The 13,166-nt window shown below is 39.8% G+C and overlaps 1 protein-coding gene across 1 annotated transcript; it reads left to right on the top strand.

The window, feature by feature from the left end:
* Window positions 1–1,835: 1,835 nt before the first annotated feature.
* LOC124385785 (olfactomedin-4-like) lies at window positions 1,836–5,125 on the top strand. The gene is made up of 5 exons (XM_046849100.1): window positions 1,836–1,904; window positions 2,037–2,159; window positions 3,210–3,428; window positions 3,650–3,803; window positions 4,093–5,125. Exons 1-5 carry the CDS (start codon window positions 1,845–1,847, stop codon window positions 4,920–4,922), a joined length of 1,386 nt encoding a protein of 461 aa, XP_046705056.1. The 5' UTR covers window positions 1,836–1,844; the 3' UTR covers window positions 4,923–5,125.
* The last annotated feature ends 8,041 nt before the right edge of the window (window positions 5,126–13,166 follow it).

The following is a 13,166-nucleotide window of genomic DNA, read 5'->3' as shown; positions in this document are numbered from 1 at the left end:
GAACATGTACTGTATATATCAATATGCTCAGGTTAGATTAGGGTTAGGGTTAGGGTTAGGGTTATTTTCCTTCTGTGAGGGCCACATAATTATTTCTTTCTTTAATGGGACAATGAAGTGGACCAGAGTGACTACCAGTATTATTGTGGAGATTATCTGTTGTGTAGGACTTGATGTTGATATCCCTTGATACATACTTGAGGCACCGATTGAACTCTGTGGGATGGTCTATTCAGTGGTGGCACCCTCTGCCACACTACTCCTTAGTCCTTCCTTCTCCTGAGGTGGCTCCTTCTCAACTCATTATACTGAGGCACCGCTAAGACTCTGTGGAAAGGTCCACTGAGTGATGGCACCCTTGGGTTGTCAAGTGGGCGCCCTCCTTCCTGGGTGTTTCGCTGATAGGCCCACGACACCTCCAGAGGGTTCAGCAGTGAATCCCAGCGTGCCAGGTTCACTCCCTAGATGCCATCAACTCGCTTAAAGACCCAGGCGGAGTCTTTTCTCTTCACCCACAGCCACTGGCTTCCCTTTTCCGCAGCTGCAGAGAGGTCTTTGACCGCCTGCTGGTGGGCCTTTCCTCGTACTCCCATCTCCCTGAGTAGCCTGGATGTTGTGGTGGCTACGAACCCTCTGCAACCTACTTCCACTGGGCGTACCTTTACATTCCAGTTTTGTTGTTGTGCATCGGCTGCAAGTTCAGCGTACCTCAGCCATTTGCTGAGGTATGCTGAAATTGATTTTAAATGTGTTTATTTTGCCTCCTAATGTTGGATTAGTTTATTATTTTGCTCTACACCAAACAGACAAATGAGCATCAATTTTCAAGAGACATATCGCCTATTCAAATACCATTATTACTATTGTTACGTTTACGTTATGTTGAATGTACTATTCTGTTGGTTGGGTCGTGAACCTATCAAATAATTAGGCTACGTTAATAACAAAAAGACATTTTAAAAGCCAACCTTTATTATCAAATGCAGATCAGATATGAGTAAAACATATATAAAAAATTACATTTTCGGAGGGTCCTCTTTCAAAATGTTGGCCCACAGGCTGTACCTTGGAGACCCTTAGGTTAGATAAAAGAAAAGCAGAACCGAATGGCAATAAATCAGTTTAAGAGGGACATTGATGATCCTAAAAGTACCATCATACATGCTGCACAGTGGTGGAACCCTCATGATATGCCGCTGCTTCTTTAATGGAAACATGATGGTGTGATGTATAGAGACCTATGATGAAAGAAAAAGAAAATGAGAGAAAAATGCCCAACTAAATCTGGAAAGAAGATGGACATTTGAAAACAACGAAAATAATCTCAAAATTATATCATGAGAAACACCTTGTATGGTCTCATGGCACAAATACCAATTGAAGGTTACATGGGACCTTCATATGAACTTCATATGAACAAATGACAGATCAATAATCATTGGAGTATAATGGAGCAAATCAATTTTGTTTGTGGTCACATCTGTTATTATTGAGATAAAGAAATAACAAAGACGATAAAGATGCATCAGGAAGAAGAGGAAGGAGAAACGAGACCAGTGTTGATCGTGAGAATGTGCTGCTGCATTCTCAACATAACGTAAACGGGCTTACGGTCATGCAAATGCTAGAAAACTGGGGCTATACCGCATCCTCTACTTGGTCACTGGTCTGAAAATATCAGCAATTTAGAATTTCCACTCTCTCACTTCCTAAAAATTATGCATTCATATTATACTAGTCAGCAGAAATTCTTTTAGGCAAACCGTGATTTTGAAAGAGGAGGAAGTGATCTTTCCTGATATAAAGCTGAAGCATCTTCATTCTGCTCGTTTTCAGAAATCAACATGAAGTCGTTTCTGTTGTCCTTACGCACGGCTGCGTTCATCTTCATTCTTTTCTCTGAGGTAAGAAAATGCAGAACATTTTTAAAATGTTTATAAAAATGTTGGGTTTCATCATCAGATATCAGAATTCTGCAACCAGAAATGATTATGTGCAGTATGTATTCCTTTTGCTTATTTTGTATTTGTCATCAGTGTGTGAGTGGGAAGGACTGTACATGTGAGCTGAACAACTTGCAGCGTCCTTTTCCGATGGAGAAACTCAACTCGATTCTCACTGAGGCTGACCAGTGCACCAAGAGCATCACTTCAACACAGGTGTGTGGCAGAGACATGCCTCTTTCATGCTTTCAGAACAATATGATCACAGTGTATTTTTCTAAACCAGCATATGCTGAAGTGTTACGTTTCTCATAATCGATCCCATTGATTTTCATGTATTGATGTGCAACCAAATGTACTTTTGTTATATACAGGCCAAGCAACCTTTTTATTAAAACAGCAAATGAGGAAACATTGAGTAATTGACAAGCCTCATCCACTTTACTATCAGATTAGAAATAAAATATAATTTATTTATTTCTCCTGTTATTAATATACATATAACGGTGCTAATTTTCCTAATGTGCAATTAATGCAGCATGCATTTTTGTTTGTCCATTTAAAAAAAAAAAAAAATATATATATATATATATATATATATATATATATATATATATATATATATATATATATATATATAAATAATTATAAAAGAGACTAAAGGAAAACCTCTAAGACAAAACACATTTATTTATGAAGTCCGTTCTTTACTCAGATACAGTATAAAAAAACAACAACTCTGGGTTAGAAAATTTTGCATCTCTAAACATTTGTTTACTGATGAGCCAAGTCTTAAATGAAGCACCAAAATCCACCATTGGCACACACATCCGGCAATTAAAACCGTCCGTGTGGAAACATACCAAGTTCCGTTTGGTGTCCTGATGATTTACGTGATTTAAAACACTATAATTTATTTAAATCATTCAAAATATTTTGTGTTTGTGCTCTATGTTGAGTTCGGTTTCAAGAATAATAAATATACATTTGCATAAAGCATCAATATTTGTCCGTGTTGACTGGAGTGTTAAAAAGTATTAATTAAAGGTATATTTAGAACAGAAAAAAATGTGCAATTAAGTGGAGATTAATCACAATCGATTGCAATTAATCGCAATTAAATATTTTAATCGATTGACAGCCCTAGAAAAAAAATAATAATAATAATTGTTTATATATATATATATATATATATATATATATATATATATATATATATATATAAATAACTGTAACTCTCTCTCTCTCTCTCTCTCTCTCTCTCAGTTCATGGAGGTGGATGTACTGATGTTGGGGGTGCAGCGGCGGCTGGAGCAGCTGGAAGAGAGCGTGTCTGTGTTGGAGAAGGAGGACGATGGTGGTCTGTACGGTGCTGTTTCACTGCGAATCATTGAGCTCGAACTCGCTGAGGTTCTGGAGCTCATGAGTAAACTGAACAAAACCATCAGCTCCCACAAGCAGCTCAGTCAGAGCACCGCAACCAAGGTGACTATCTGTAGCACATCAAACCAAACATCACATCACACCACAACACACATCACATAATACAGGCTTTTCACATACATATTTTATTTATATTGAGTCCTTATTACCTGAACAGTGTATTATGTTTAGTAACTGATTTAGTTTCAATAATCTTGAACTGTTTGTGTCTTAATGTCTGTGTAAGTAGATCAACCTAATTGTTGTTTTGTTTTATTATAAAGTTGCAAAGCATGACAGAGGGCATGCAGGAGCTCGAGGCCTTTGATCTTTCGCACGTGGTGAGCAAACAGCGAGAAAATCAGCGTGTTAAGCAAGAATTGGCTGATTGCCAGAACAAGCTTCAGGCCACTCCTCAGCCTTCCACTCCTCAGCCACGTATGTACAGTCTAGCATTATTGTTAAATTAAACTTATTGTTCTTTTAAAAATACACAGTAGCAAAAATCACTATAGTCTGTGCGTGTTTTTTTTGGGTGGGGTCTGTTCTGCAATTTCATACTCTTATGTTACTGGGCATGGACTGGTACCATGTGGTGAAACGACTTTTCAGAGTAGAGTCTCGCCTCATACTCATACACTCAGGATCATCATTAAAGATTAATAAATTTGTTTCGGTTATAGCATTTGATAATTACATATCTTGTTCTTCTTGTGTGTGTGTGTAGGACGCTGTCCACAAGGACATTTGGTTAATGTGACCGGCCCTAGAACTTACTCCCTTACCCAGTATGGAACCTCATACTCTTACGGCGCCTGGGGAAAAGACCCAAAACCTGCTCCAGGGAAGGAGGACACGTACTGGCTTGTAGCTCTAACCAGCAGTAATGCTTTTACCAATTATGTGCGAAATTACAGCAGTTTAAGCACTATGCTGGTTGGTGTGGGTGCTGCAGACAGCAGCATTGCTTCCTCAAACCCCACCACAAACACTATTGTGGGCCCTAACGTCGTGATGTACAGAGGTGCGCTATACTACAACTGCTATAATGTACCATCTGTGTGTCGCTTCAACATCTCTGCCCGCTCCGTCACCAATACACCACTTCCAAAAAACTCTGGTGCTAATAACAAGTTTCCTTTCGGCCACTTGGACGCTGCGTACATCTACACAGACCTGGATTTTGCCACAGACGAGTCTGGTGTCTGGGTCGTCTACTCATCAACAGAAAATTTTGGCAATGTGATCCTTAGTGAAGTGATAGAAGGAAGTCCTCCGTCTCTGGGTCGGACGTGGAACACGTCGCTGCACAAGCGCACTGTCACGAACACCTTCATGGTATGTGGAGTGCTTTATGCCACACGATTCCTGGACAAACAGACGGAGGAGATTTTCTACTCATTCGACACGGAGACAAGAGAGGAGCGATACGATCTGAAGATCCGCATACAGAAGATGCAGACCAACATCCAGTCTCTGAATTACAACCCACAAGACCGAATGCTTTACATATACAGCGACTCATACATTGTGTCATATGCTGCTGTGTTTAACTAAACAATTATCTTCTCTTACATCTATGTGACAGTCATTCAAATTCCTTTTTATAGATGCTTGTGGTTTATGCTGGAACTGGAATCTTCTAATTGTTGTAACAAATTTCTAAAATAAAATGTTGGCAGTTTCTTTTATTTTTTCAGAAATAATATCTGCACAGTTTATTGTCACTGTTTTTTGAAAATACATTTTTACCAATAAAACATGAGATTATGATAATGATTGTCTTGTGTGGTCTCAAATGCTGACAACTGTTCCCTCAATGACAACAACTTTTTCCTTACTATTTAGAATAATATCATGGTTATGGTATTAAATCCTGGGCTAAAATCAGCACAGTCCTTACCAAAGGCAAATAGTAGGTCATTTAACACTTTAACCGATGCCATCTGAAGACTGTGGCAAAGCCATTAATCTTATTCATATGCAAGAATGAGCATAATTTTAATTTAAAGTATATTAGTGAAATTACTTTACTCAGTTGGAGTAGAAAAAATCTTAGTCAGGTAGAGGATTCTGTCCAGTAGATAAATCGTTGGGGCTCTGAAAATGACCCAAAAGAAAGCTTAACATTCGGTAAAGCTGCACTGAGGTTTTGAGTTGCATGCTGCTTCAAGAGCAGATAAACATCACTGGAAGACGATGAGAGATCCGGAAGACCTTTAACGAGCTCAACCCCTGAAAATGTCGAAAGCGTTCAGCAAATTATGCATGATGATCGTCTGAGAATAATCCAATGATCTCACTTCCACACCCACTCTACTCACCAGATTCGGCTCCTGTGGACTTCGGCCTCTTCTCGAAGACACGTTCCAGAAATGGCGGGAACGCTGAGAGCACTGTGCAAGAGGACTATTTTGCAGGTGATCGTGTTTAAACATAGATAAATAAAATACTTTCTTGTACAGATCACAGAGCGAGTCTCTAAAATATTTGATACCACATCCTATTCCTAGAAGATCCCTCCTAGTAGTGAACCCATTTGCAAATCATTATCAAATTCTTGCTTGCCCGGATTAATTTAATCCACAGTAATTTGTATTGTGTGCACAGACATCTTTTCGGATCCTGCTTGGAAGGTAACACAAAGGACTCCCAACTTTATGCAATGAAATATTGCGTAAAGGCTTCACTACTGGGTATTACGTAGTCCAGCATGTTTAACATAACGCAACATAACATGGCCATGTGCATCTATTTACTGGCCTGCTGAGTTTAATCAAAATTCTCTCAAGGAGGACCTCAATAAGTGGTAATGGGTGCTTTTGGGATGGTCAGCAGATTAACCAACTAACAATTTGTGACACAAAGGTTTCTGCAAATTCCTGGCCAATAGTATGGGTCATGCAGCATTTCAGTGTTTTATACTCCTTTAGGTTCCCATCGGAATATGATGAGCCACCAAGAACAGCACTTCCTGATTGGTTGTTTGAGTGTCGTGTCACTCAATCTAACCAATTTTATTAATGAAAAGAAGGAAATGAGAGTACATTGTCTAGCTTAATCTGTTAGTTTCACTTGGTCAAAGATGTGCTAAAAGCTCCATCCTGTATCTGCTGTTGAGGGAAATCCTCATTACAGGATTCATTAGAATCAGAATCAGAAAGAGCTTTATTACCAAGTACTACACAATTAATTTGACTTGGTGACATGAGCTTCCAGTGCAGGAGAATACTACAGATATAATGTAACAAAATATAAGTAAAACAGACAATTAAATAATGTACTATATACAGAAATAAAAATATAGTTTTAATAAATGTACAGATTTTATTTACAAGTGTGCAGTTTACAAATGTACCATTTGGATTCTAAGTATAAATATGTATTTTATGATGGACAATGTGTGGTTATGAATATTAAGTATAGCTTAAGGGAAAAAACTGTTTTTGTGCCTGGCTGTTCTGGTAGGCAGAAGGCAACAGTTCGAAGAAAGAGTGGGCTTGGTGTGTGGGGTCCAAAGTAATTTTCTTAGCCCTTTTCTCCACTCTTGAGGAGTAAAGACCTTGGAGGTTGGGCAGTGGGGCACCAATAATTCTCTCAGCGGTCCTGATTGTCTGCTGTAGCCTCCTGATGTCTGATTTGGTAGCTGAACCAAACCAGACAGTTATAGATGTTGCCAGACACTTATGGATGTAAACCATACAGTTATGGATGTAGTTATGGATCAACATACTTTTTCATCTATAAATGCTAAAATACCAACCAATTCACCCAAAAAAGCCATAGAAAGGAGAGAAAATAGAAATAAAACCATAACAACGTATTGTTGTTGTGTAGACGTGAGGTTGTCATGCTAAGGCATGCAGATACCAAAACCCAGACACTCTCACTTCCGCTTAATGCCATTATTCCTGCCAAAACATCAGCAAAAAAAAAAAATCGAAAATTTATATTTTTAACTTCAATCACAATATTTGCCTTTATTATTTTGCTAGTGAGCAGAAATGATTTTGGTTTTGGACTGCCTCTCGACTTGTTTTAGAGATAGAATATAAATTTTGACTGCAGATCAGAGCACTTGGTTATATGAGTTTGCACTGAGGCATAGAGTGCATATTTTACTGGGCAAGTCATTTAATCAAATTACTTACAAATTAGCAAAGGTTGATTGAGTTCAGACAGATATTAGGTCAAATAAAGAGATGAATATACCTTTTCAACTTCCATGAAACGAAGGAACAAATTGCTGTCATTGTCGCTTGTACCTTAAGAGTATGTTTTACATGTCAGAGAGAGAGAGAAAGGAAAAAAAGAGACAGAAAGAGAGAGAGAAAGAGAGAGAGAGAGGTCTAAGTATCAGAAGAACAGTATCGGAAGAACAGAAGTGCTGTCACATGAAACCATTCAGTGCTTTATACTGTACGTTAGTAGTAGTATCTTGTAGTGAGATTAAATTGGGAGCGATATTGGTCATATTTTCTGGTTTTGGTAAGGACTCTTGCGGACTAACTGAAGCTTACCACCAGAAGTGGTACACCAGAAAGACCATCACTGGACAGAAAGTTCAGGTATCACAGATATGATACCTAATCTGAAAGTTTACTTCTAGCTTCATGTGGTCCTACTAAGTGCTTCTGTTTTATCAGAGTTAAGCAGAAGTAACTAAATTAGTAAAAATCTGTTACTTGAATCATTGTAAGATATACGGTCAACTTTTAGAATGATTATATTTAAGCAAATTCTGTGTGCATGATTTGTCATCTCATGGTTATTCTACTTTGCTAGGAATGTTCTTCTTCTTCTCTCGGCTGCTCCCGTCTCCATACTACCCTGTCCTCTACATCTGCCACTTTCAAACCAACTACCTGCATGTCTTCCCTCACCACATCCATAAAGTTACCCTTCTATCACAAATCACTCCTATCACTCTTCTCCACCCACTCCACCCGGCCTGCACTCTTTTCTTCACTTCTCTAACACATTCTCCCTTACTTAGCACTGTTGACCCAAGGACTTCCAACTCTCCAGGCTCTTCTCCACTTGCTCTCTACTCTCAGCACAAATCACAATATCATCCACAAACATCATAGTCTACAGAGACTTCATGTCTGACCTCGTCTGTCAACCTGTCAATCACCACTGCAAGCAGGAAAGGGCTCAGAGCCGATCCTTGATGCAGTCCAACCTCCACCTTGAACCAGTCTGTCGTTCCTACTGCACACTTCACTGCTGTCACACTGTCCTCATACATGTCCTGCACCACCCTCACATACTTCTCTGACACACCTGACTTGCTCATACAATACCACAACTCCTCTCCACCCTGTCGTAAGCTTTCTCTAAATCCACAAACACACACATTGCAACTCCTTCTGACTGTCTCTGTACTTCTTAATCAACATCCTTAAAGCAAATATTGCATCTGTAGTAGTCTTCCATGGCATGCCTTTGCTCACAGATGGTCACCGCTTCTCTCAGCCTGGCTTCCACTACTCTTTCCCATAATTTCATGGTGTGGCTGATCAACTTTATTCCCCTGTAGTTATTGCAGGTCTGCACATCTCCCTCATTCTTAAAAACTGGTAAATGCACACTCTTTCTCCATTCCTCAGGCATTCTCTAACATTCCAAAATCTTGTTAAACAATCTTATTAAAAACTCTATTGCATCTCTCCTAAACTTCTCCATGCTTCTAATATTATGTCATCTGGTCCAACTGACTTTTCACTCTTCATCCTTTTAATAGCTGCTTTCACTTCCTCCTTACTAATCCTATGCACTTCCTGCTTCACCATCCCCAGATTTGCACCCTTTATTGCTCTAACTTGCAGCACATCCTTCCCAGCTCAATTCCTCTGCCTGGCCAATCGGTACAAATCCTTTTCTCCTTCCTTAGTGTCCAACTTCTCATACAGCTCTTCATATGCCTTTTCCTTGGCTTTCACCACATCCCTCTTTACCTGCTGCTGCATCTCCTTGTTCTCCTGCCTACTTTTCTCATAACTCTGCCGATCCCAATTCTATTTCACCAACCTCTTCTTCTAATGCTTTTCTGCACTTCCTCATTTCATCACCACGTCACCACCTCAATACTCTTTCTTCAGGATCATCCCTACACACAACATGTCTAACTTTCTTCCTAATCATATCAGCTAACACTCTCCATTTACCAATCATAGTACCAACATTTAAAGTACCCACCCAAACCTCCATTTTCCTCCACTTCTCCTTTTCCTGCCGTCTCTGTAGATGTCTTCCTCCTCTCCTTCTCGTCCTTTGGCTAACAGTAGCCAAATTTCCACCGGTACCCTGTTGGCGAACAATACCTGTGGCGGTCGTTGGTAACCTGGGCCTCGACCGATCGGTTTGGGACTTTTTAAATTATGGTATATTTTTTCCTTTCCTTTGTTAATTAAACCTAACTTTCCTCATGTAATTTATTTGTAAACTGGTTGATGTATCTTGTTTTCTTTCTCTTTTTTTGATTTTTAATGCAGTCATGGGCAAAAATCTTGGAACTCTTCCAATTCTGTCAGAAAAAGCAACCCTTCTCTGAGAAAATTGTTGCAGTTGCAAATGTTTTAGTATTCACATTAATTTATTTTTTGTTTGCATTGGAACAACACAAAAAACACAGAAGAAAAGTGAAATGTGATACATTTCCACACAGTGGAATTACTCTTGTTTCACTAGGATTAGAGGCGAGTGCCTCCTGCTGTATTTTTGGGCAGGTGAGGCTGTACATAGGAAGGGAAGTTGTTTTGTTTTGTTCTTTGCTTTGGCACCGTCAGTGAGTCCACCTCTGCGATTCACTATCTTCAAGTCATTAGTTTTATTCCATGCTCCTTCAGCAATTGCAACACCTTCCTGACATGGCTAACATGACCTTCAAATGTCCTACTGAATTAACATCATCAAGATACAGCACACATATTTAATCATTTAAGTCCTCTAAACATTCTTCCATGCAGCACTGGAATGCTGCAGGGCCATCCATAAGCCCGAATGGGATTACCACCTATTCATATAGGCCACAGGGGGTCAAGAAAGCTGTTAGATGTCTAGATATGCCTTACACTGGTCCAACAGTGAAAAGAGGGTGTTTCCCCACAGGTTATCCATTACATCTTGGACCCAGGGGATCGGATAGCAATCAGGATGAGTCTTTCTATTAAGATCTCGGTAAACTATGCATAAATGCAGGGTACTGTCATTTTTCCTTATGCAGACAATTGGAAAGGAATAAGAAGACAGATTTTTCAATCCGTCCTCATGCTATCAAGTCCTGCAGATAGACTTTCATTTCTTTATTGAAGGGTTTTGCCAAAGAAGAAAGCTACTGGTTCATTATCTTTTAATGAAATGTTCATTTGTAGATTTGGTAGACAACCAATATCATCATCAGACCTGGATAATTACCCTGATTCTTCGCTAAACATTTGAGTAACTATTTGTCTCTGTTGTTCATTCAGTTGTGATAGATCAATAGGAGGGCCCATTGTTTATTCTCAGGAGTAATTCCACTGGATGCTTACACCAATATATCACAGAATTCCAGGTCATTGTTGTCATACCTCTTTAAAGGGTGGGGCCTGCACTCGACACTCAGTTTAAATGGAGCTATATTTAAACAGCTGTATCACTTTTTTACTGGTCTTACTTTATATTTACACATTTGCTCCAAGCTCACTGCGTTGATAAAGATTTTTGCTTTGGTTTTTTTTAGATGAGGAAAAGCCATTTTTACTGCCTTGACCAACTTCTCTTTGTCTCTGTGTCTTACCTGGTCTCCTCAGCTGTGTAGCACAATGTGTTCAATACCATTAAATCTAATAATAAGGTATTGTTACTGTTTCACTTTTAACACTAGCACAGGTATTAGCCACTCATTATCACTAGTAGCAGCCAGGAAAATACCTCCAACCAACCAGCATATGGTATTTCTGTTCCATTGGCTGCTTCAAGTTGCAAGGGGTGATTTTGGTCATTTAGCTCTGTTATATCCAGTAGCGGCACATCTGGAAGTGTTTGTGATTAAAGACTTCATCTACTGACACAAAACTTGTAAACCTGTTTCCCACAGTGCCTATGTCTTTTGTCTGTTCAAGAGACATCAGATAAGACTCTTCTTTCCTACTAATTCTCTTACTGTATTTGTGTTTCCTGCTAAAAAAAAAACGTTCTCTCAGATTTTGCATGTGACTATAACTTGTTTTCTGACACCTGAACATGCACCTGGATCACAAGCCCTTTTGTGTGCTGGCCAATTGGCTCCTTAGCATTCTTTTGAGCAGTATACTGTAGTTTTACACACTAAACAACATTTTAATTTGTGTCTTCCCTTCTTTTACTTACAACTTGCACAAGACTGGATCTTATTTATGTACTTGGTTACCCTGTTTTCCTAGGGAGCAACCCCTCTTAGTTTAAATGACCTTAGTTTAATTGCCCATCTCTCTGCTCTGCAACCCGCCCTAAAATGCTCAGTGCTCTCACACCTAAAACAATGCGGACAGTACTCTTTACCAGCTTGGGTAGGTGTAAAGCACTCAGGTGGAGGGCGGGGTGCTGGATAATATTGCTGTTTTACAAATCTCTGTTGGAACTGTGCTGTCTCCCCATCTCCCGTCCTCCGTGATTAGGTGATGTTTGTGTTTTTGTGCTTGTTAGGGGAATCTGTGGTGAGGTGGGCTTCTGTAGTTCCCATAATCTTCAGGTCTTTCAGCAGTACCATGTCAGATCGTATTTCTTTGATTTCACATAACAAATCTGAGGGTAGAGCAGGTGTGTTTTGCTGGATGGCACTGTATGCTTTTTTCCACTGCAACCTCACTGGGCTGGACTGTACTCACTTTAGTGACTCTTGATGGGGCATTGTTTTTCTTTTTGTTGGCACAGGCAATATTAACTATCTTCAGCAGGAGTTCATCTGAAGTGTTAGTCTGCAGGAGGTAAGGCTGTAGGTCACTTTTAATATTGCTATTCTGAAGGCCAGTCAGGACAGTATGCATAAATAAAATTTGAACTAACTAACTGGGTCATACTTTAAACTTGGCTCGGCTTCCTGAGAAGCAAACAGTATTTTCTGACTTAGATCCATTGCCCTTATCTGTCAGTGAAGTACAGGTGTGGAGCCGGATAATTCTGTTAGAAAAGGCAGGTGAGTGGAGACTGGGAGGAAGGACCCAGATGCAGGATGCGACAGGGTTAAGGACAAACCATGCTTTAATAAAGACACAGGCAAAGGCAAAACAAAGTCCATAATACAGTTCAAGTCCAAAACACAGGCAAATAGGGCAATGTAGGCAGACACAAAACTAGATCCAAAAAACGAAGGGCAGAGCCGAAACAAAATCCGAAAAACAAAACCAAAGTCCAAACCGGGTACTAGGGAGGCAGAGCAGAGCAGAACAGAGCAGAGCAGGGGTCAGGAACAGGAACAGAATCCAGAGCAGGCAGAGGGGCAAGAATAATCTTAGGGGCTAGGGAGCTTAGATATATATAGATAGAAGTTTAGATAGCCTTATATACTGGGTGGCGCGGAAAAAATGGCCGCGTGTTTGGAAGATCCTGACATTATCAGGAAGTTCTGAGGGGATTTTTTTCTGCTCTGAACCTCAGAAGTAAGTTGTTTGTATAAATATGTGACACCTCTCTCCTGATAGTGGGACCTGAGTATTCTGCAGAGGGCAGGCAGTGTAAGATTTTCTTTCCCTTCAAGGTAACTCCGTAACTGTATGCCTGGTGTGATTACAGCATCAATGATATCCGGTTCTGGGTAACCTCTGTTAAGCCCGTTTT

The sequence above is a fragment of the Silurus meridionalis genome, chromosome 5, assembly GCF_014805685.1.
Source record: "Silurus meridionalis isolate SWU-2019-XX chromosome 5, ASM1480568v1, whole genome shotgun sequence".
Classification (NCBI taxonomy): Eukaryota; Metazoa; Chordata; class Actinopteri; order Siluriformes; family Siluridae; genus Silurus; species Silurus meridionalis.
This window is presented reverse-complemented; position numbering and strand designations above follow the sequence as displayed.

Bases quoted from the DNA above. Each gene is read 5' to 3' on its own strand.
- LOC124385785 (XM_046849100.1), top strand. From the start codon at position 1,845: ATGAAGTCGTTTCTGTTGTCCTTACGCACGGCTGCGTTCATCTTCATT. The intron at 1,905-2,036 runs GTAAGAAAATGC...ATTTGTCATCAG, and splicing joins TCTTCATTCTTTTCTCTGAG to TGTGTGAGTGGGAAGGACTG. The intron at 3,804-4,092 runs GTATGTACAGTC...GTGTGTGTGTAG, and splicing joins GCCTTCCACTCCTCAGCCAC to GACGCTGTCCACAAGGACAT.